The sequence below is a fragment of the Macaca thibetana genome, chromosome 6, assembly GCF_024542745.1.
Source record: "Macaca thibetana thibetana isolate TM-01 chromosome 6, ASM2454274v1, whole genome shotgun sequence".
Lineage (NCBI taxonomy): Eukaryota > Metazoa > Chordata > Mammalia > Primates > Cercopithecidae > Macaca > Macaca thibetana.
Window position 1 is genome coordinate 637,032 of NC_065583.1, and position 23,148 is coordinate 660,179.

A 23,148-nucleotide genomic window follows, 5' to 3' on the forward strand; every position below is an offset into this window, starting at 1 on the left:
ACGAGCTGCATGCACACACATCTATGTATCTGTCCACGTATGTGCGTGCATTCCATCTCTCTACATACAGTAAAGCCCACGCGTTCACATTGATACCTCTCATTCCAGTCCACCTTAGACTTACTCTCATCCTCTGCTTTCCCCTTTCTGTATTTCCGTATTTCCCTTCACTGATACAGAAACCTGACTCTCAGCACACTTCGTGAATTTTTTTATTTGTACACCCTCCTCTGGTGTGTAACCAAACTCCTGGGCCTGTGGGGCGAAAGCTCATTCCCAGAGGTGTCCCTGCCCCATCCATTCCCATCCCGGTGCTGAAGGCCCTGGTAGAAATCTCAGTCCCCATTAAGAGGAAAAGAAAAGGAGAGGGAAAGAGGGAAGAAGGAGGAAAGACCAGTTAGAAAGCTTGGCTGCGACTAGTCTCCCTTCCTCATTCTCCTTCTCAAGCAAGATGGGCAAGGAAAGCTCTGCCTGGAATAAGGGGAAGGGGAGGAGAACATTACTCCTCTGAATTGGACTCTGAAACAATTCCCTAGGAGATCATCCAGCAGTTTCATTATAGTTCCTTTCAAATGAATGATTTTGAAGATGAATATTTAAAGAAAAAACAGCTTCTTCCCCTTTATTACAGAACTGATACATATACATTATTGAACGTTAAAAAATACAAAGAAGACATTTAGAAAATACAATTACCAACCATTTTCCCATCCAAAGGTAATCACTAAGCTTTTTGGTGTATCCTTCTCCCCGCCACCCAGCTCTTTCAGTTTGCAAAATTTCAAACCCACAGCAAAGCTGCATTGATAGTACAATGAATATCTGTCGACTAGTCACCTAGATTCACCAAGTGTTGTCATTTTGCTACATTTGACTTGTCTCTTTCTTTATATTAATATGTTTTATATTTTTCCACTTAGTCACTGGAAATTCAGTGGCAGACACTGTGGTAATTTATATCTTAAAAACTTCAGTATGTTTGCTGAGAACAAGAATATTCTCCTACATAGCCATAATACAAATGCCTCACTCTGAAAATGAAGCTGGGCACAGTGGCCCATGCCTGTACACCCAGCATTTGGGGAGGCCCAGGTGGGAGGATTGCTTGAGTGAGGAGTTTGAGACCAGCCTGGGTAACAAAGTGAGACCCCGTCTCCATAACAAATTTAAAATTAGCTGGGCATGGTGTTGTGTGCGGAGGTGGGAGGATCACTTGGGCCCAGGAGGTTGAGGCTGCACCCCGGCCTGGCCGACAGAGAGACTCTCTTGGGGGTAGGGGGTGTAGAACACTTCTCCAGTGATATCCTGTTCGTGTTTCATTTTCCCCAATTGTCAAACTAATGATGTCCTCGGTGCCATCATTGATGGTGTTAAATTTAATCACTTGGATGATCTGGTAGACGTCTCCATTGTAAAGTAAATTTCCATTTGTAAATTTCCCCTTTCAAATTTATAAGTAGTGTATAAGGTCACTGCTTTGAGACTGAAAATACCCTGTTCTCCAAAAGACTCTCACCAATAATTAGACTTCACCTCTAAAAGAAACCTTCCTGTTTCTTCTTTTTAAAAAGAAATTTGAGTATCAGCATGAACTCAAGGATTATGTTTTTATTCAGTGTGTTATCATCTCCCCTGTCATTATTCATCCTGATGTTCAAATTGTCCCACAATTGGTCAGGGAGGTCCCTTCAGCCTGGCTCCTCTACCCTTTTGCCATGTTGCCGTCACGTTTTGAGCGCTTATTTTACTTTACCACACACAATGCTCCAGGCTCACCTTGAAATTTTTGCCCCAGCCCCAGAAGCAGCTGTTTCTTCAACTTCATTTTAATGGGAAATGCTATTTAAAACTAGGATCTGAGCCTTACTTAGGTGAACTCGTTGCTTACGAAGTGTCATTGCGTCTGGACTTTTTTAGAGCTAGCAAACGTATACAAAAAATATAAAACTATGCAAATTAACTGATCCCTCTAATGCAGTCACCAAAGCTTTCTCCCGTGTTTCTTCCACGCTGGCTTCTTTCCCACCGCCCACCGCAGGCAACTCCGGCTCTCAGCGACGTGGATGTCTTTGTACTCATTCGCTCAGCCCCACAATCCGCATATGAGTTTTGGACGTGTCTCCTTTCCTTGAAGAAAATCGCATTACACATACGCATCTACGTAGGCAAAGGTCCCCCTCTTTGTCCCCCTGGCTGACATTTTGGCTGGTGCACCTGCTCACTTCAGCCGGAGCAGGAGAGCAAAGCGCGGGCCTGGGATCCGGGGAGCCTCCCGGGCCAGTCCTGCGGCCACGAGGGCGCCTCACCACCAGTCCGGCGCGGGGTCCGTGGGCTCGTAGGGCTGCAGCCACGTGTCACTGTCGTTCTCTTCGGGGACGCGCGTCCCTCTCACCCGCAGCGGGCAGATGGTCAGGGGATCCGGACGTTCGCCGCCGTCGTGGGCCCGGGGCCTGAAGTAGGCACACAGCGCGCCCGAGAAGGTGTCGTGGAAGGTGAAGATGTGGGAGCCGTCGGACACGTTGAAGAAGGACAGCTGTCCCGCCTCGCAGTCCAGGAAGACGCCCAGGCGCCGCGGAGGCACGCGCAGGGGGAGCGCCACGCGGTGCGGGGCCAGGACGAAGTACTCGCAGCCGTTCCACAGCCCCAGCACCCAGTAGCCGGTCGCCGGGCTCAGGCGCACGGGCCCCGCGCGCGGCACCGCGGCCAGGCAGGCGCCCAGGAACCAGCGGCTGCGGCGGCCCACGTGCACCTCCCAGTAGTGGCGGCCCGCGGAGAACCGCTCCAGGCTCAGCGCGCACGTCTGCTCCGAGAACCGCTGCGGGTCGCTCGGCGCGGGGCCTGGCGGCGCCCGGCGGGAAGACACGCTCTTGCCATCCTCGGACACTTCCAGGCTGGGGTGCGCGGAGGCCGCATCCAGAGTCACGTCCACTCCGCAGCGTTAGTGCGCGCCCAAGACGGTCTGGGCCGGTCCGTCTCCTCCCCGAGACCGACAAACCTCTAGTTTCTCTTGGTGCAATAATCAGTGAAATGAACCCCTTACTCCGACCCTCGCCTCTGCAAACCCCCTCCCCGGGACTGAAGTGACATGTTGTAAGTCCCTCCTGCGTGTTTGATAGTGACAAGGAATCCTGCCCTTGCTTGAACTCCATACCAGAGATAACAAGGAAGCAGGCTGGCGGGAAGGGAGCCACGTCCCGGTCAAGGGGAAGGACCTATGGGCGGGTTCTAGTTCCTGCTGGTGGCACCACCCCGTGTGACCTTGACATAATCAGGAGAGCACTGAGCGTCATTTTACAGAAGTTTTTGGATTTTTTTTTTTTTTTTTTTTACATCCAGTCCTTCAGAAAGTTTTAAAAAGGATTTTAAAAGGACCTTTGAGCTCATCTAGTGCAGTGCCCCACATTTCAACACCCCATCCCATCTGACAGATGGGAACCTAGGGGACCCCTTCTGTCAGAGGATCCGGGAGGTTCCTTATAAACTCTGCACTCTCGCCTGCAAATAGCCCCGAGCCAGATGGAAACAAACGTAGTGTAACCCCGAGGAGCGACGTGTTTGGGAGCTCACGTGTGCGTGTGTGTGTGCACATGCGTGTGCATGCAACCACGCGTGTGTGCCTACACATGCAGGCATATGTGTCATGTGGCGTGTTTGCAAGTGTGTGTGTGTCTGTGTGTGCAGGCCCCATATTCGGCTCCCAGAAAGCCCCAACCTCTATCTCAGATCTCTCCACCTCCCTTCTGTTTAAGATCCAGCCAACCCAAAACACAAATCAGTTTCCTGGCTTCAGTTACCTGCATATTTTTGGGCTGCTCTCCACTCTGAAACCAAACAGAGAAGGAGAAAAAAAGGTCAGAAATCTCAGTCAGTAACTCTGGAACCTTAGCAAAGGCTCCAGATGCATGAGGGATGCATGCAGCGAGAATGAACCCATTCCCACCATGACAATGGGCTTGAATTCAGACTGGTCTTGGGGTTCACCATGTATTTTCCTGAGAAATTTTAGATCCAGTAGAGGCCTGTGTCATTGATACCAGAGCTACATGCAGGCTGAAATTCTGCTGAAAAAAGCAGGAGAATGGAGCATGTAAGTGAAGAGACTCTATAGGCAGCCTGGATGCCCTGAGACACAGACGTGGAGCCTCAGACTCTGACTGGCCAGGCTGTGCCCAGGAGGACCAGCTGAGCCTGACAGATCCCGAAGATGCCCTCCAGATGTTCTGTCTTTTCGTGACATGCCTCCATTCTTAATGTGAATCAATCTGAGTGGATTTCTGTTGTGTTTTATCTTGTTTTGTTTTGCAACAAAGATATCCCCAAGTCACAAAAGCAAAAGCAACACAAGACATTCTCAGAGTTCCAGATATTTACAGCAAGGCTTTGTTGCCCCAGTTTTGTGTCAGGATAACTGGTGAAGCCTTAAACACAATAGCTCTTGTGTGGAATATCTCAATTCTACAAAGATGTTGATTTTCCCTAAGTTTATCTGTAAGTTCAAAGCAATCCTATGTAAAACTCCTTTTTGGATTTTTTGGGGAGATTTATGAATTTATCCTAAAGTTTATATTTTAAAAAAAGTTCATTCACTTTAAAAAAGGAATCGGAAATGGAGAAGGAAAACTTGTACTTCCAGATACTACAAAAGCCATAGCAGTAAAAACAATGATGTAATAGGTGGCCACTGGACAAACTCATATAGAGACAGGAATCCAATGTGCATCAAAGGTGGATCCCCACATCAGTGGCGACCCTGGAATGGTGGAGTAAATGGCGTTGGTAAGCCCAACCCACTATATGGAAAAAAATCACAGGATTCTCACCCAACACCTCATAAAATGGCAAATTTTAGATGGATTAAAGATGCAAATATAAAGATAGTAGAAAGGTTTTTGTAGTTACATAAAGAAAAAGAAATAGAAGAAAGTGTAAGAGAATATCTTTGTGACCTAAATGTGAGGAAGGTTTTCTTCAATGAAACTTCAAAAACACAAACCATAAGGTAGGTAAAAAGGTGATGGATTACATTTTATCAAAATTAATAATTCCTTTTCAGTAAGGGGAACTATGGACACAGCTAATGGCAGATGGCACAACAGAAGGAATTCACAATGTTTACCCACAAAGGATTAATCTCTCTCTCTCTCTCTCTCTCTCTCTCTCTCTCTCACACACACACACACACACACAGAGACATATAATATTCCTGTTAATAATAAAAGACAGCAATCCCAAAAGAAAAATGGGTCAATGATACGAACTGGCAGTTTTCAGTAGAGGAAGCTCCCGAACTAACTAGCATATATGGAGATGCTCAATCTTCTCAGCATTCACAGGTGTGCAAACCTAAAGAACCATGAGCCATCACTTATCCCCATTGACTGGCAAACTTAGAAAGCTGGCTCACATGAGATGTGGGCACATGGAATGTCCCTGCATGGCTGGTGGCAGGATGATGACGCTGCCTTCAGGGTATCCCAGTATCCCCTTACCCCATGGGACACACCCACCATGGGCCAGCAATCCCCCTCCTAGTTATAGACCCCAGAGAGATCTCCACACAGGGCCGTAAGGCAACGCGTTTGAGACTATGCATTCAGTGTTGTTGTGGAGTTAGAGGCAGCCTGGATACCTTCCCCAGGAGGGTGGCTGGCTAAAATGACACTCTGTGGTAAGGAGGAAAAACAGACTGAATACACATGAGTGGCAGCGATGGATATTAAAGCATGGTGAGCATGAGAAAAGCAAGGAACAGCACGGAACCATAAATGTCACTTACATGAACTAAGATGCATATGCATAAATCGATATTCACATTTTGCAAGAATATATACAAACTATATACATCAGACTATCTGTATTATGGGTGGATAGAGGAAGGTATACAGAGAAGTATTTACATGCACAGCAACACACTCATGCCAGAACCATGAGTCTGTCTTGGAGGATGGGCACCAGGAGTCAAGGTAACTCTGATATGTAACCAGGATTGGAACTAGTGGTTTGCAGCACACTTAGTCCTCAGGACGGAGTATAACCTCTACCCAGTGACATAGATTAACACATGCTGTGTGAGGCCGCGGAATGCAACCAGAATGAAGCCCGATAGGTTCATCAGGGTGAGTTGGACCGGGGTGCTCAGACATAAATGAGGAAGAGTCAGAGAGAGACGGATTCCACTCACCAGCCTGGCCTTCGGCCCGTCTCCAGTCTGAAGCAAGCAAGGAAAAGCAGGAAATTAGCACATCAGGACCCCAAGCTTCCCCGCTCACACATCACATCTTGCACCCACCGCGTCCCCTCCCCTCCCCTCTCTCCCGCCACCCACACCACCAGCAGGGGTCCTGCCTGGGCATCATACCTGGTTGGGAGATGAGAAGATATATCGGGAGCCAGATGCAAAATGATGAATAAAGAGAAATAGTTCTAAGAGGGGTCACTTACCAAGCTCTTTCTGAAGCTTCTCTGCAGGCAGAACACACAAAGAAAACATCAGCCTGCAGATGGTGGAACCATCTTCCCAAGAGGCCACTGGGAAGAGCTTCCTCAGTCTTAAGCCATTGCTAATCATAGCCTCATTTTTTTTTTTTTTTTTTCCTGCAGCTTCATCTTTGCCCCTTCATTGCCCTCAAAAAGGAGTCCCACCTGCAGGACTCTTATGCCTCATCCTATCTTAGCTCAAAGGTAGAAATCTGCACAGGGCCTAGAAGGGGAACCAGATCTTAGTACTGACATGCCTCTTCCCAGGGTTCAGGTTGTTCATTCTGTCTGAAATCACAAGCTTCCTGGGGGCAGAGCTCCTACGTAAGTCCAGGCAATGAGCGCAGCCTATGTGAGCCTCAGGGTCACTTACTGGGTACATTATTTAAAGGACTGGAAGGACATCACACCCAATTATTTCCCCTGACCAAATACCAAGGACGCCAACATTTTGCTACTAAAAATGCATTCCTTTGATCTGTCCACCCAGTGTCAAGCTCTTTCAAAGGTAAATACTTCTGGTAGAGGCATTCGTACTATAGCGTTATGACTTACAATTCATACTATAGTGTTAACGACTTATTAGGGCTATTTTTTTTTCATTCCCCTTGAAGGACTAGGTAGACGTCAAGACAAGCTTCCCCAACCTTACAGTTTCATCTGAATCGCACCCCAACCCCAACACCACGATGGCCTTTTCCTCCATTCCCCCTCCCTTGGGTTCACTCTCTCTTCCTCTCTGCAGAGACACATTCCACAGTTTTACGTTTCTGAGTCCCTCTGGGGAGAAAAGTGAATCTGAGAAATTATTCCCATTTTGGTGCAAATTAAAGGTGTCACCCTTCCTAGTGCCATTTGCATTAAAAAAAGAAGGATATTTTAGGAAGATGAACCAGAGACAGTAAACGTTTTATGACGGAATTTTAACTGAATTGTCTAATTTGCAGGGGAGGAGCTGGCAGGGTCTGTCCGGAGGGTCTCAGGCAGCTGGACAGTGGCAGGCAGCCACCCTTTCAGCCCCTTAGCAAGAGAAGAGGTGGAGGCTCACAGGGATGGTCTAGAATTAGACAGTTGCCAGCCGACTCTGTCCAAAGGGAGCCTCTCCTCCCACTGCAGAGGCACAGGGGTCCACCCCACTGGCTGACAGGCAGCACTGTGGCCCCGCACCCAGAACTTACCCAGCTCTGCAGTGAGTTTCCCTAGAGAGAGAGAGAGAAAAAAAAAAAAAAAAAAAGAAGAAAGACTCTCAGGTTGGGGAATGAAGCAGACAGAACAGGTGGATGAACACTGAGGCCACACCTCCGATGTGGCACTTCCACCCCCGGTGGTCTGGGGGCCCAGGCTGGGCTGGACAGTGAGGCTCCAGGCAGGGGATGGGGAAGTGCCCATGCTTGGCTCCCCTTCTCCATAGGAAGGTGCTAGTGTGAAAATAGAGGTCGGAGCCTTCCAAATTTACTATGCCCAGGGGAAGCGTTAAGCCCTGGACACTGCCTCACATACCACGGCTATTTGTTTGCTCTGGTGCCTGACCGCTGCTTCCTGACCTCGTGCTGAGGTGTCACCCATCAGCCCGACTCCCTGAGCTTCATGAAAACCTGGACGCAATGACGCTGGCACCTCTGTACGGTGCAATGTTAAGCGAGCTCCGAGGGTGTAATCAACAGCAGCCAATCAACCCTGGCACCGTACACTAACCTCTGCGTGGAAGATGCAACCGTTCAGCACCTCCGCTTTTGCCCGTATGAACAATCTTCCCTTTCCCCACCGAGGGCGCTGATCGCCGTTCCCGGGGGCCGCCCTGACACCTTGCGCTGGAACAAACCCTCGTCATGGGGTCCAGAGCCTTTGATTTACTGCACTGCGGGCGGGCACTTCGGGAGGTGGGTGCAGAGCGCCCGGTCCCCGCTCACCTTCTCTCTTCTCCGCCTCCTTCTTCAGCTTTTCTGAAGGGAAAACGGGAGGGGTGAGGCTGAGTGTGCGTCCCCAGCTCTTTCCAGGCCCCATTCCCGCGCCGCGTCCTGGGAGGAGGCGCCCCCGTGGCCCGGGGTCTAGGACCGGACGCCCCTCCCAGCCCCACTGCCCCCAGCACAGCCCGCTGGGCGGGCGGCCCCGCGCCGGTACCTTGGCATCGCCGCCGCCGCCGGAGGAAGCCCAGCGCCAGCGCCGCGAGGACCGCCAGCAGCGCCGCCAGGGCCCCGACCAAAGCGCCCTTCCACGGAGGGGCTCCGGGAGAAAACACGCCTGGAAAACACCCCCCGGGGCGGTCTCGATTCAGGCGCCACTGAACACCCAGACGCAAGCCCGGCCTGCCCGCTGCGCGCCGGAAAACCTCCCGAGGGACCTTCGGCCGGCAGCCGCGGGTGAAACGCGCGTGGGGCAGCCGCGGGTGAAACGCGCGTGGAGGTGGGAGCCGAGCGCGATCCGCGGACGGGCCGGGGCGAGCTGCAGCGTGTGCGGGAGGGAACCGGCGCCCCAGCCCCGCTCGCGGCTTCTGCGGCCACGCGCTGCCCTCGCTCCGCTTCTTCCCACTCTTGCCCCACGCGGGAGGGTCCCGGGGCTTGGCAGGCGCTGGACGTCCAAGGAGCTCCCGCTCTGCGCCCGCGCTGTCTAGTCCACAGCTCGTCTCCTGCTTGTTTGCAGACATTCGGCTTCTACCTCGGTTCCTACCGCGCTTTTGGAAGCAGTGAGAACGAAACCACGCGCGCGTGGCCTGGCAGCTCCCACCTCCCTCCTGGCTCCCCAGGCGGGACCCGCCCCGAGGCCGGACCAGGCCGGGGGCAGCGCCCACAGCACCAGCCAGCGCAGAACACATTGGCCTTTCACAAACGCTGTGGCAGTTTAACAGAGTAACTTTCTGTGTCGTCTAATTATTAGAAAATGGTGCTTTGATCTCAGATCTTTAAAAAATATATATTTTTTATTGTAGTAAAATATACGGAGCATTTCCCATCTTAACCGTTTTTAAGTGTACAGTTCAGGGGCGTGATTGTATTCACCATGTCGTGCAACCATCCCCACCGCCCATCTCCGGAAGTTTCTTCATCTTTCAAAACTGAACCTCTGTACTTATTAAACAGTAGTTCCTCTTCCACCCCCCAGCCCCTGGCGCCCTCCATATACTCTCTCCACCCCTGTGGACTTGACTTCTCCAGGTAATCCCACATCAGCGGAATCAGACAGCATTTGTTCTTTTGTGTCTGGCTTATAAGTGACATTAATGGGCTTTGGCTTTTAATTTTGTTTTTCTAGCAGTGCGTTTTTATTGTATGGTACAAGAACACTGGGTCACAATGGATTGGTCCTCACAACAGATGGTGTGTGAAGCAATCGCCTGGGGTCAAGAGCACGGGCTCAGGGCCGACTGTCTCTCTGACCTGTGACCCTCCGCCTCGACCCTCTGGCTTCCTGGCTGTTTCCCTCTCAGGCCCCTGGCTTTGCCCTTCCCACCACCTTCCCAAAGGTATCCATGTGAATCATGCCCTCTGTAAAGGGGTCCGTGCATGCAAACATTTACCCATCTAAAAATTTGTATATAAACTTAAGTTTCATAATAAATATAAATAATATAAATTAAGATTTATATTAAAAGCTACAAAGAAAATATTGGGTTTTTCCTGGTGCAAAAAGAGAGACACTTTCCTCTTCCCCTCTCTTAGTTCATTTTCCTTAGAAAATGTATCAATTCTTTCTTTACAACCCAAGAATATTTTTCCTAAGGGCGGCGTATTTGAAATGCAAACATAAAAGGGAGAGCACTGCCATGGAGATCCCTGTCTCATGGGAGTTTAGCTTAGCTGCATGGCTCCAACTCGTAACTACAGGCTTGCCGTAGACATATCACATGCTTTGTTTTTCCTTTGGTTAAAGACAGTTGGCTCACACAGATGGCCATCCCAGTTCCCAGGAGATTTAGAACCGTGTGTGATAAGTGGTTTGCCAAGTCCTCCTACTTGCAGACAAGTTATCATTTATCTAGAGAACATGTATGCATTGGCTTGTATCTGACCGACTATATCAAAGGGTGAGATTTCTTTTCTGTTATAATAAAATAGCTATTGATTTGGACTCTGTGAAAAATGGCCCATAGATTGGGTTTGTCCTGAAAATGTAAAACAATTAGAACCATGAACTTGAAACCTTTTGGTGGCTGCCTCGTAATAAGACTTTAACCATGACCCTGCCTTCAGCTCGCTGCCTAAACACCCACTTCTCGGATGTGCCTTATCTGTAAGAGGGTAGACACACAGCTAGTCCTCTTAAGTATTACCAAATTCCCCTGTTATGGGGCTTTCCAACTTTGAATTCCAGTAACATGGTACAAGAGAGCTTGCTTCTCCGTAGCTCCATCAACAGCCCGCCCGTGGAAGAGCTTTTGAAATTTTGCGTCTGACAGTTAAAAAAATTGCATTTAACATAGCTTTGATTTGCCTTTCTCTCACTAAGTGTAAGTCCCCACTACTTTTGGCCTGCTTCATTTTTCTCTACAGCACCTACCACCTTCTTTTTTTTTTTTTTTTTTTTTTTTTTTTGAGACAGAGTCTCACTCTGTCGCCCAGATCTCGGCTCACTGCAACCTCTGCCCCTCAGGTTCAAGCGATTTTCCTGCTTCAGCCTCCCAAGTAGCTGGGATTACAGGCGCCTGCCCACCACGCCCGGCTAATTTTTGTATTTTCAGTAGAGAGATGGGGTTTCACCATCTTGGCCAGGCTGGTCTTGAACTCCTGACCTCGTGATCCACCCACCTTGACCTCCCAAAGTGCTGGGATTATAGGTGTGAGCCACTGCGCTCGGCTGCACCTACCACCTTCTAACGTGATGTGACAGGATGCACTTCTTTTGCTTATTGTCTGTATCTCCCACTGGCATGGGGACCTGAGGGCAGGGACTGGGGTCACATTGCGGAAACTCAATAAATACTGTTTGGGAGATAGCATGACGAATCTATTGGCTCCCATGATGGCCTCTGACGAGTAGAGTTTTGGGTTTTAGTGTATGGCCTTAGGCACAGAAAGGTGGGCTCTCTGGGGCCTCCCTCATTGACGGTTTGGGGTCTCAGCAGTGTTCTTAGTGTGTTCCTAATATCCAGGTTACTGACTTTTCAGGTGTCAAGGCCAACACACCCTATACGCAGACAGGCGCAATACCATTGTGTCTTTATAGACTGCCTTTGGGCCAATGTGTATGTAGACGTGAGGACTAGGAAGACGGGTGTGAGCTGACAACCACTGACCTGCTATCTGGACCACGAACTCTTTCTTCTGGTTCAAGAGGAGATTCTGGATGGAGAGGGACACATTGCTGAAGGCTCCCTCTCGGACAACCACAGATGTTTCCAGACTGAACAGGCCCTGGGCATCCCAGACGATGGCTTCAAACTCTGGAGACAGGCACTGTCCCTGGTGGTCTCTCCACTGAGCCTTAGGCTTGGGGTACCAGCCACTGGATCTCAGCCTCAGTTGAATGCCTCCTTCCTTGAAGCCCTCAAGGGAGAGGTGAGGGTCTGAGCCCAGCCCTGGCGGAGGCAGGAAGAGTGGGAAAGATCAGGGTCCTTCCGAGAAATCACGTCTAAAGTTCATGCCACTGTTCACCATTTGTAGTCACCATAAAGCATCATGAAGTGTGGCTGCTATTAAGACATGTGTGGGCTTGCAGCTCCCCACCCATGGACTGGAAATGACAGTCTAAATTAGTGGTAGCATGTGGGGACAGTGATACCCCTGAGGGACATTTGGAAATGCTGGAAATGACTCTAAATCAGTGGTAGCATGTGGGGACAATAATACCCCTCAGGGACATTTGGAAATGGGAAGGGGGTCATTGGGTGGGGAAGGGCTCCTGGCATTTAATCATATCAGGTAAGGGCCCGTTTCCTAGAATGAAGAATAGCACCACCCTAAATTCTAATACATTCGAGTTGTGACTCTTCTCTTTTTCTTGAATCCCTCCAGAGCTCCAGTGCCTGCGTCATACACACTCCTTTATCTCTCCATCCTTGTGGAACTAGCATTATATTTTGAGTATGCAAAACATTAATGTGGTTTAAATGCCAATGCTGTATAGAAATGTATATCAGGAAAAAAACTCCATCCTTTCCATGTCATCACACCTCACCCTAGGTAACCAATTTCATTAATTTCTTGTTTATCCTTCCTATGTTCCTTTTGGCAATGTTTCTCCTTCTTTCTTACGCATGCAAGTATGTATTATTGAACCTTGCATTTTAATTTTCTCTCTTAACAATACTAGAAATCACTCTGCATCCATTCAGAGACCACCTTATCATTGTTTCAGATGCATAATACATAATGTAGATTACTCCATTGGGTGGATAGAGCATACTCAGCTTTTATACTTGGACATTTAGGTGGTTTCCACTATTTTGCAATTGTTTTTAAAAAGCTTTACAAAGATTAAACTCATACATATGCTTTTTCATATTGGAGGTGTCGGAGGTGGCGTAAGTTCCTGGAGGTGGGATTGCTGTGTCAGAGGGTAGACACACAGCTAGTCCTCTTAAGTATTACCAAATTCCCCTGTCCTGGAGCTTTCCAACCTTGAATTCCACTAACATGGTACAAGAGAGCTTGCTTCTCCATAGCTCCATCAACAGCACGTGGAAGAGCTTTTGAAATTTTGTTAGTCTGACAGTTAAAAATAAATTGCATTTTGACGTAGCTTTGATTTGCCTTTCTCTCCCTATGAGTAACTTTGTTACTCATAATGTATTATATATAACATATAACATTTTAATATTTTATATATTTATAAATTTTATAATTTATAAATATATAATATATAATATGATATATTATATATAAATAAATACATGATATATTATATATATATATTTTTTGAGACACAGTTGTCGCCCAGGCTGGAGTGCAGTGGCAAGTGAAGCTCACTGCCCCCAGATCCTTCCACCTCGCCCCCCTGAGTAGCTGGGACTACAGGCATGCACCACCACACCTGGCTAAGAGATGGGGTCTCCCTTTGTTGCCCGGGCTGGTCTCGAACTCTGGGGCTCGAGTGACCTGCTTGCCTCGGTCTCCCAAAGTGTTGGGATTAAGCCTGAGCTTAAGGCTTGAGCCACTGTGCCTAGCCTTTTCATATGTTTAAGGGCTGTTTGTGTATGTTTTGGTGAACTGTTTGTTTTGTTTGTTCATTTGAGAATGGACCTATCCATCAGCTTTTATGTTTTTTAAAAATTACCAACATTCTTCCATTCTCTGTGACTCTACCTCTACTCGGGCAAAGCACTTGCATCTCCCTCTCCCCTGCAGGGCGTTAGGTCAGTCCACGCACCTGCTACCTCCAGTTCCCAGAGAGCTTCGCCAGAGAAGTTGTTGGAGAGGAAGCGGCAGCCATATGTGCCCTCGTCGGAGGGGACGATGCTGTGAAGCTGCAGGATCACACTGCCGTAGGCGATGTAGTCCTTGACCAACTTGGTCCTGTTCCGGAACGCCTCCATCTGCCTGCCAGGGAGCTCCTGCTGCTCCTGGTACAGGTGCACCACGTCTGAGGTGTGGCTCCGGAACCAGCGGATCTCCATGTGCTGGGCATCCAGCTGTGGCCATAGGTGGCACGGGAACTCCACCTCCTCCCTGACGAGGGCCAGGACGGGATACTCGGGGCCTAGCACCTTGACCTCTAGGATGACAAGTCAGAACAGGCAAAAGCAACCCTCATCCAATTAAAAAAAAGTTATCACACCCCTTTATAACTGAGGAATCTACAGCAAGCCATGCAAACAAGAAAGGTAAGATCCTCTGCAGGACAACTGGCCCCGATCCTTGAACAAGTAATTTTTACGAAAAAACGTGAGTGCACAATTAAACACACAGGTGACATCACAACCAGATTTGTGGTGCTGAGCTGGTAACCGGTTTCATCCAACCAGGTACAAATGTTATTTTGTGGACAATTATGTAAATATGACAAAAGCATGAAGTGAAATGGAATCTTTGATCAAAAAAGCAAGTTTCAAAATAATCTGTACAACATTATCTTAAGTAAAAAACATATATATTTGCATAAATGTGCAGAGAAAAATATCTGAAAGGAGACACCAAATTGCTGATGATGGTAATTTCTGCATGAGGAGAAATATATATTTTCTTATTTTTGCTTGCCTGATTTTCTGAGTTTAAAAAATAATTCACATGTACAGGTTCTATAAAGGTATCAAAAATCATCTACGAGGGTTCCCTGCTCCACAGGTTTTCTTATCAAAAGGTCAACCAAATCCTTCTGTTGAGACTTATTTCTTGGGCTCTTTCATTTGATCACCCTCCTCTTTGAAGGCTTCTTCATGGGGCCTCTCTGCTCCCTCTGGTCTGGTCTGTTGTCTGCAGTTCCCATGAGAGTTGCTGCTCCTGCGCTGGTCTTCCGCATGCACGGATCCCTGCCGCCCCACAGGCACTCACTCTTCTCTCTGGCCTCTGTACCTCTCCTCTCCTTTCTTTCCAAGTTCAGCTGAAAGCATCCCGAAGCTCTCCCGTCATGGACCCCCCTGTCCTGCACTTGGCCCACAGGAAATGGAGGGACCTTGCTTTGTTCACACTATTTGAGGCTCCTCATTGGCGGCTGGGTGAATATCCAATACCCTTCCGACAAGTTTCCCTCTCCAGGTTCTCTCCGGCTGTCCCTCCACACACCGATGTCTGGCTGTTTCCCTGGGCACACCCTGCCTCAGCTTATCCCCTACCTGTCATCTTCCTGGAGAATGTGCATCCTGCAAGCCTCTGCTCAAACTATATTCCCTCTCTATGGCTTTCCTCAGCTTTCCGGGAACAAATCATTACTCTTAGCTGTGCTCCCAAAGTCTCTCTCTCTCTCTCTCTCCTCTCTCTCTCTCTCTCTTTCTCTCAGCCATGGTCACATAAATGGACAGCCATTTATGCCACATCCACACCCCTCCCTTGACTACAGACTGCTGAAGACCCGGGCTATGCCGCGGTCACCCCAGTATTCCTGGTTTCCAGCCCAGGAAATTAGGAAATCACCTTTGAATTATTAGTTTACACCCTCTGTTGGCTACATCTGTCATGAGAGAAGCTTTGCAAGGGGTAAAGTTAAAAACGTGTATCAATGGGTTCAGCACAAACACAGGCCGATGAGTTCCCTGGCACCCTCTTGCTCGGCTCCCTGCTATGCCCGTGGATTTCGGAGTGCTGGGAAGTGTGCAAGAGGCGGTGGGAGCTGGAGAGATAGTGGAGGAACACTGCAGGCTGGATAATGCCCAGGGGTGGTGTTTCTTTAACAACCAGGATTGAAGTCCTTTTTGTATTTTAGCATCTGGCATGCCCTGGTACTGTTCTAAGATCTTATCCCTGGGGAGCACCTGGCAGGAGGGGTGGCGTTCATGTCCTGGCTGGCTGGGCTACAGATCACACACAATACCTGAGTTCAGCTCCCCAGGCTGAAGGAGGAGGAGGTGCATGAGGAAGACTAGACTTCTGGTCAGAGATGCTGGATTCAAGGAGTCCAGGGAGACTGGGAAATCCACCATCTCTCTTCAGCAGTGGGGGCCACCTGGAGAGGGACAAAGGGATGCTGGAGCGACGTGCAGAGGTGGGGGGAGCTGGAACTCACTCCATCAGACCCGAAGTCAGTTGTGACCTCAGTTATTTTTGTTTTGCTCTCAAATTCCTGACAAGCCTCAGTGCTTGACTTCTTTAGCTGGATGTGAGAGCTGCTTCTAATTTTTCCAGGGGACACTGTTAATGGCATCCCTGGCCTTGCTCAGGTTCACAGAGCTGCAAGGGGACAAGGCTGAAGGGTCCCAGAGGAAGCAGCTTCTGTGCTGCTTATTGTTTAGAGCCAGGAACAGAGTCACACAATGTGTAGGGGCTCAGTGCCCCCCCACTTTTCTGGGCTTAGTGACTTTGCTCGAACAAAGGGCAGTCTCTGAAGATCTCAGATGCATTTTCGTTCTCCCTGCCTCACCGCCACCAACCCAACCTTCGACCCACTTCCCTTTGGTCCGGAACATTGGGTCCACAAAACACAGGAACAAACCCAGAGTTCTGCTCTCTCAGAAGTGGAGTGCATGCGCGTGGCTGCCTGCCAGCCCCAACGACATCCTGGGACACTTTCCTCCAGGCCTGGGACCTTGAGTTGTGCCTTCAGGAGGCCAGCTGGTAACTGTCTCTGTCGAGAGCATCTTCGGGGCCACAGTGATGGAGTCATCCCATCTAGCCACCCCTTCCTCATCTGTGACCCAGGAGGCACAGACCCAGCCCAGACAAGGGCTGCCCCCTCACTCCTGATGCTCTGCTCCCTTGGGCGCCACTAATGACTCAAGCCCAGCGAGTGTGTTGCAGTCAGTGAGTCTGGAGACACACAAAACTCTCCATATTTCTCTTGCATTTAGTTGTGCAAGATTTTAGGCAGATTTTTAATTGGCTGGACCTAAATCTCTGCCTGAACCATGGAAGAGACCAGTGCCCACTCCCACGGGTTGCTGGGAGCTCTTGAAATCAAAGTCAGCACCCCCCTTCCCCTCTGCCTTGCAAACGTCCACACTGTCTTCATCCTGGGACTGCACCCCTTGTCTTTCACTGCATCACAGTGCCCTTGCTGGGGAAGGCCGCGGTGGGCTCCTCTGTCCAGCCCTCTCTGTCTCCCCGTCTGCCCCCACGGCTTGGCTTTTCTTCTGAGACCTTGGCATGGCAGGTGTTTCTGGTGTCCTGTGGCCGCAGGACACGGGCCACGCTGTCAGCAACGCCACCAGCAGGTGTGAAGGATGGACTCTCAAAGCTGCTGGCCGTGCAGTGGCCGAAGGATCAGAGGGGTGTGCAGGGTGAGTTAATGAGGTGGTGGAGGCTTCCCAGGGACCCTTAGGCTGAGAGGGACCCGGGTAGGCAGGAATACAAGGGAAGAGGGGTGGCCCGTGAGGCTCATGGGCTGATGGCCCTGTCTCCTAGAGCTGAAATTGAGGGGACAAACAGAGGACAGTTTGGGACAGCTCCAGGTGTGTTTCAAGAAGGTCTCAAGGACAGGAGGTCCCCTGGATCGGGGCCATGTTGACAGCTCTCAGTTATTGGAATCCGATTCACACAATGACATGGGAGAGGCCTTGGGCAGGGTCCAGGCTCTGGCTGGACAGTCCGGACTCTCACCCTCTGCGGCTACTGGTGGAAGCGTCTCTGTGAGAGGTGGGGAAGCTGCAAGGAAGGGTTCTAGCAAAGGGGTCTACACTGGTTGTGCACCTTCTCACCCTCTCTTCTGTTCCCTTCTCTTTTCCTGTATGCTTCAGTCTTTTCTTCTGGATTCTAGACACAGGTTAGAGCCCCATGACAGCAAAGCCAGGAGGGGCATGTCAGTGTCCAACTAGTGCCTTCCAAAACCAAGCGGGGCTCAGAGTGTGTTTGTGCATCCATCTGGGTGGGCTGGGTTCTGGGGAATTAGTCGAGGTTGTGTTAGGTTGTGACACAGGTCCCCTCATAAGGTGGTAATGGGGCGCGAGACAGGTCCCACAGCTGGCCTCCTCGCAGAAGGAACACTCGTTCTAATTGCCTGGGCTGGGGGCAGGCTGCCACCTCCCAGGGACAGGGGATTGGGGCAGGATGTTCCAGAACCGTGGGAGTGCTAGAGGGACCTCCGTTCTCTGTTGTGAGACACCCGTGTGATTTCCATCATGGATGCCTCAGAGGAGGAGGATTGTAGACAGACAGACACACACACACACACACACACACACGTGCTCACAGTAATAAAAACAAACATGCACTGGGTACTTCCTATCAGGCACTTATCTATACCTCAAGTGTTATTAGTATTTGTATTATTATTATTACTAATAGGTCCAAATTATAGCTGAGGAAACGGAGGCCCGGAAGCTGAGTGACTTGCTCCGGCCCACAGTGGGTGAGTGGTGGAGGGGGTTCCACCCCCCCGTCCTGTTCCAGAGCCTTGCTCTGCGCTTCTCGAATTCAGATTCCTCACCAGCTGTGTCATGTGTCTGGGTACACCCTTCAGTCACTCCTGTTACCCAAAACATGACGTCTGAGGAACCAGCTGGCCACAGACCAAACACTCACCCTAACCTGCCATCACACAGAGGCACTGAAGCAGCGACCGGCTCCCAGGGTGCCAGCCACAAAACCAGCCACCAACCAACCAACCAACCAACTAATGAATAAAAACTTTAAAATCCCACTGCCAGATAAAACAACTGAAAACTAGGGTCTCCCTAAGACTTTGTCAAGAGCATCTTCTCAGCCAGGAGGGACATGTACCTGGTCCCTTGGCTCCCAACACTCAAGGGTATCATCTTGAAAGCCTTGAGTCAGAGACAGATGGTCTGGCAAGTTCCTGAAGGAAAAAATCAGCGACTACTGAACAGCACCCTCCTCCCCGTCTGCTGCCGCGAGTCCGCCCTTTCTGACCTCACTCTCCAGCTAAGGATCGAGGGTGTTCAATCCGTAGTTGAAGTTCAAGTCCCCTCCTTGAAGGAAACACTTTGCACTCTCTGCTATTTTGATTACAGTGTAAATTGATTTCAGGTTCTGTTCCTGGTGAGGTTTTGCCTGGGGAAGGGGTAAGCGACTGGACGCGTCAGATATTTGGGGAAGATGGAAACTCGGTGTGCGTGAGGACCGCCAAGGGATCCTCCAGCTGCAGCTGAGCTCTGCTGGCGCGCACCTGCTCCTCGTCCTCCCAGGAGCCTCGGGCTGCTCCCTCCGGAAGGCACAGGGAGAAATAAGTGTCCTGGGAAATGTCACCGCCTGCACCCAGCAAAAGCCCATTTCTTTCTTCTCCTTCTCTTTTTATTTTTTTCTTCTTGCTCTCTCACTGCCCCCCCAGCCCACCCCATTCCTGTTCTCTCCTCCTGCACCTGCAATTCCTAAACAACTCTGACGTTATTTTGATTTCCAGTCCCTCAGTCTTGAGTCTGTCTTTACAGATGAGTAGTTTTTGCTTTGCTACTGTTATTTTTTCAGATAATTTATTGTTAAATGAAGAATTTTAAAGCAAAATGCAGTGGGACAGATATCAAAGGCAAGTTGAAAACATAATTTCTGTCGAGTACTATTCTGGATTTCCTAAGATTAGGCACAAGAAAAGCGTCGAATGAAAGGTACTTACTCAAGCTAAGTCTTTTTAAAAGGTCTGTGTTTGAAAGGAAAACAACTTTTCACTAAAAATATAAATCATTCTTATTACATGAAAACCATAATTAAGAGACTGAGAAAAAAGCTTTTTGATTCACAAATAAACGGCATCTCCCTAATACACTTAGGAATGTTTGTTTTTATTCAGTGACTCTTAAAAATCACTGCTTCCACCTGACAAACTCATGTGAATCACTATGGATTGATGTCCTCCGATCCACCCTGAAGTGTCCCATTTTTCTCTACACACATCCTTTTCTGCAACTTTCAGCAAAGCAAGATTGGAGAAAAAGAGCATTAGAAGGAACCTCAGCTGATTCCCTAGTGAACAACTTAACAAAATAAAACCTGCTTTTCCGTTTGCATTACACATTCACAATCTCTCACTCTTACTATACTGCTGTATTTCAGATTCTGTCCACACATATAATTATTTGCCTGAACTTAACACTGTCTTCCTGACAAAAAGGTAAATCTCCCAAGGACATCTCCGAACCTGGCAGTGTCCAAAGGCCACGTCCTCCCACAGAACTGCCTTGCCTGCTGTGCAACTGCTGGTGTTGCCCTGAGCGGTCCCAGGGTCTCCATGGGGGTGGAGCAAAACCTTGGGGATTTCCCTAACATAATTTTAAGACTACGTTTAACACTTACGTGAGCACATTATGAAACCCAGCAGGAAAATCCATTTTTGTTAATAAATGCCATGTCACTTGCTCTCCCAAACACAGGAGGCATTTTTTGCCCTGCATGTGTGTGAGGCGACTATGGGGTCCCAGAGCGGAAAACTTCTCTAGTAATAAAGTATAGAAATTATCCCTGAAAGTATAGTCTTTGCTTTGCTACTTCTGTAAGCTGTGGAACTGGTGAATTTTGCCTGTCTCCTATCCTCCACTCCCCCAGCTGCAAGTCCCCAGGTGTCAGTGGGGCCTTGGTCCTCTCCCACTGGCCTCCCTGGCACCCCTGCAATGCCCTTGCCCCCGGCAGACCCCAGCCAGTGCCCACTGCCTGCACTGGTTCGATTTCAACAGGTCCACAGGAGGATTATCCGCCCTCTTAGTCTCTACGGAAGATGGACTGCCCCAAGAAGGGAACTGCCATGAGGCTTGAAATCCTTTTCATCTGGTGAGGGGCAATGGGATGTATCAGGATCCTGCCTCCTGAGATGGGGCCTACCTAAACGGGCGCCAACATCTCCTCTTGGCCACACTCGGAACATCCCATGCTGCAGCCAAGCTCGTATAATAAAATGCTGCCACTAATTGTACGTCCTCCCAAAGCCTCCCACCTTCATTTTCTGATTGCCGTTTCTGAAAAGTGGAGGTGTAGGCAGCTGTTGAGAATGAGCCACTTACCTGTCAGGTAGCAGCAAAAGGTCTGCAATGGCAGATGAGTCCCGGTGATCTCACCTCCTCTGCAAAGGGTGATGATCGCTGTGAAGTGTCTTGGTCCTAGATGCTAAGATTCCAGGACTGGCAGCTGAGCTCCAGAGGCCAGGACATGTGTGAGAATTATTTATCCATCTTCCTCCCAGAGATATATGCTGTTTGCTCTGCCCTTTGCTATGAAAACCAAGGTGGATAGAACAAAACAAGGAAGTCGTCACATCCTGTCTCTGAGAAAAATCTTGAATTCTCATGTAAAATATCTCTCCAGGGTCACAGAAGGAGGGGAAAGGTATCTGAGAGCTTTGTAGAGAGTGACAGCTGCAGAGGCTCAAAGTGGGGAGAAAAGGCTCCAGCTGGGTGCAGGGTCTTTGTGCTGGTGAAGCTGGGACTCCTGGGAGGCAGGGGGGCAGTCTCCGAACGTGAAAGAGAGTCGACTGCAATCTCCACTAACTAAGCATGAGGAAGGGGCTGATGCCCAGTTTTTAACCCACCATAACCTTCTCCTCAGGGCGAGGTCAGTAAGGAGTAACTCCTGGGGGCATTGCTGTTAGTGCAGCCTGCAAAACCTGTTCGCGTGCAGCTTGGAAATGCAGGGGGTGCTGGACTGGGATTTCTCCAGTGGAGCAGAGCTCAAGAAAGAAGCAGCAAGCACTACCCCACCCCAGCCCACCCCATCTTACTGTAGGCCATGGTGCGACTTGGGCATAAGTGGACTGAGGCACTAGCCACCCAGCTGCAGCCCACATTGACATCCCCTCCAGGGAACAGGCCAGAGCTGAGGCACGAGCCGCTCAAACACATGCAATATTGTGGTAAACTGAGGACCAGAGAGACGGATGTGAAAATCAGGAGGATTGTTTATTTTAGGTACACACCGGCTCAGTGGACTCACGTCCAAAAAGCTGAGCCCTAAACAAAGACAGGGTGGGGTGTTTGTAAGTGGACTTACGATAAACAAAACAAAAGCAGTTAATCATATGATAGGTCACATAATCTATAGCACAGCATAACTTGTGGCCTTGCATAGCCGGTGGCCTTGTAGCTGCATTGAAAGAAAAACAAGAACTGACTAAATACAGACATTCGTAAAACACGATCACGCTGAAGAAGCCTGAGGAAAGAGTAACAGTAAAAGAATTTGCCTTTCTTTCTTTTTCCTTTACCCTTGCTCTGGAAGTGGGGCGGGGGGTGTCTGGAGCCCATTCCTTTGGCCTTGGTTTTCTGGACAGCATTATCTTATCTGTCCTTGAAGTGAGCTTGCTAGGCAGAGGAAAACTTGTTTTCTTTTTAACCCTTGCCTTGCCTGTTACTTTTCTTGGAGTAAATGAATGCATATGTATTTTAAATTTTTCTGCCCCAGCAGGACACCGCAGGGACTCCCAGAAGGGCCTATGTTTGGAGAGGGGCCTGTGCAGGTGGCAGGGCTCTATATGGGAGGGAGACAGGAGCCAACGAGCTACAGGCATGGACCTGGAGGTGACTGTCTGTGCTCATACAGGCTGGCGAGACTGGGCACCCAGGCTTATTAATGTGGAAAGATGTCCCTAGGACAGCAAAGGGGCTGAACAGTGAGCTCAAACAGTGGGTGCAGTTCCCCGGGCCTGGGGAGACAGAGGAGGGCTCAGGGACAAGGTATACTGAAAATGGATGCTGCATAAACAGTAGGATCAGGGAAGCAATGGGGCAGCCCGGGAGGACAGACATTCTTCGTGGAGGGAGGTGATTAGCACGTGGGAGGTAGGAAAAGGCTCGGGGCTGGCCAGGCCAGTGTGTGGCTCACTAGTGGAAGGGAAGGCTGAACAGAAATGGATGGGACCACATTGCAGAGGCCCTTGCATGCCACACAGGGGAGTGAAAGAGAAGGCAAATTGCACTTGTAGAGAGGGGCTGCTCAAAAACGAGAACATGGCCTAAGCTTTTCATCGCCCTTAGGTTGGGTTCCTCCATGCTGCCTGGGGAAAGTGAGATTGTCACATCAGAAATGCAAAGAGAGAGAGAAATGGGCAGAGTCCACTTCTGTGACTCCTAGACACAGCCCTGGTGGGATGCGGAAGGGGGACACCACCTGCCACCACCGCCTGCATATCAGGTGCCTCATGCAGCAGGAAACTTGCAGACAGCAGCTGCGCCCTGCCAGCCGCGCCTCCCATTCCAAGACCCAGTAAATGCAT

The 23,148-nt window shown here is 49.5% G+C and overlaps 1 protein-coding gene across 1 annotated transcript; it reads right to left on the minus strand.

The window, feature by feature from the left end:
• Positions 1 to 603: 603 nt before the first annotated feature.
• BTNL9 (butyrophilin like 9) lies at positions 604 to 21,314 on the minus strand. The gene is made up of 11 exons (XM_050795152.1): positions 20,945 to 21,314; positions 15,877 to 16,008; positions 13,780 to 14,124; positions 11,708 to 11,989; positions 8,599 to 8,718; positions 8,388 to 8,420; positions 7,656 to 7,676; positions 6,442 to 6,462; positions 6,182 to 6,208; positions 3,795 to 3,821; positions 604 to 2,928 (listed from the first exon to the last, which is right to left on the minus strand). Exons 2-11 carry the CDS (start codon positions 15,983 to 15,985, stop codon positions 2,303 to 2,305), a joined length of 1,611 nt encoding a protein of 536 aa, XP_050651109.1. The 5' UTR covers positions 15,986 to 16,008; positions 20,945 to 21,314; the 3' UTR covers positions 604 to 2,302.
• Positions 21,315 to 23,148: the final 1,834 nt, after the last annotated feature.

Excerpts from the sequence above, each read along its gene's own strand:
- BTNL9 (XM_050795152.1), bottom strand. The coding sequence starts at position 15,985 with ATGGTGGATTTCCCAGTCTCCCTGGACTCCTTGAATCCAGCATCTCTG. Across the intron at positions 14,125-15,876 it reads GCCTGGGGAGCTGAACTCAG|AGGTCAAGGTGCTAGGCCCC; the intron begins GTATTGTGTGTG and ends TTGTCATCCTAG. Across the intron at positions 6,463-7,655 it reads GAAACTCACTGCAGAGCTGG|AGAAGCTTCAGAAAGAGCTT; the intron begins GTAAGTTCTGGG and ends TTCTGCCTGCAG.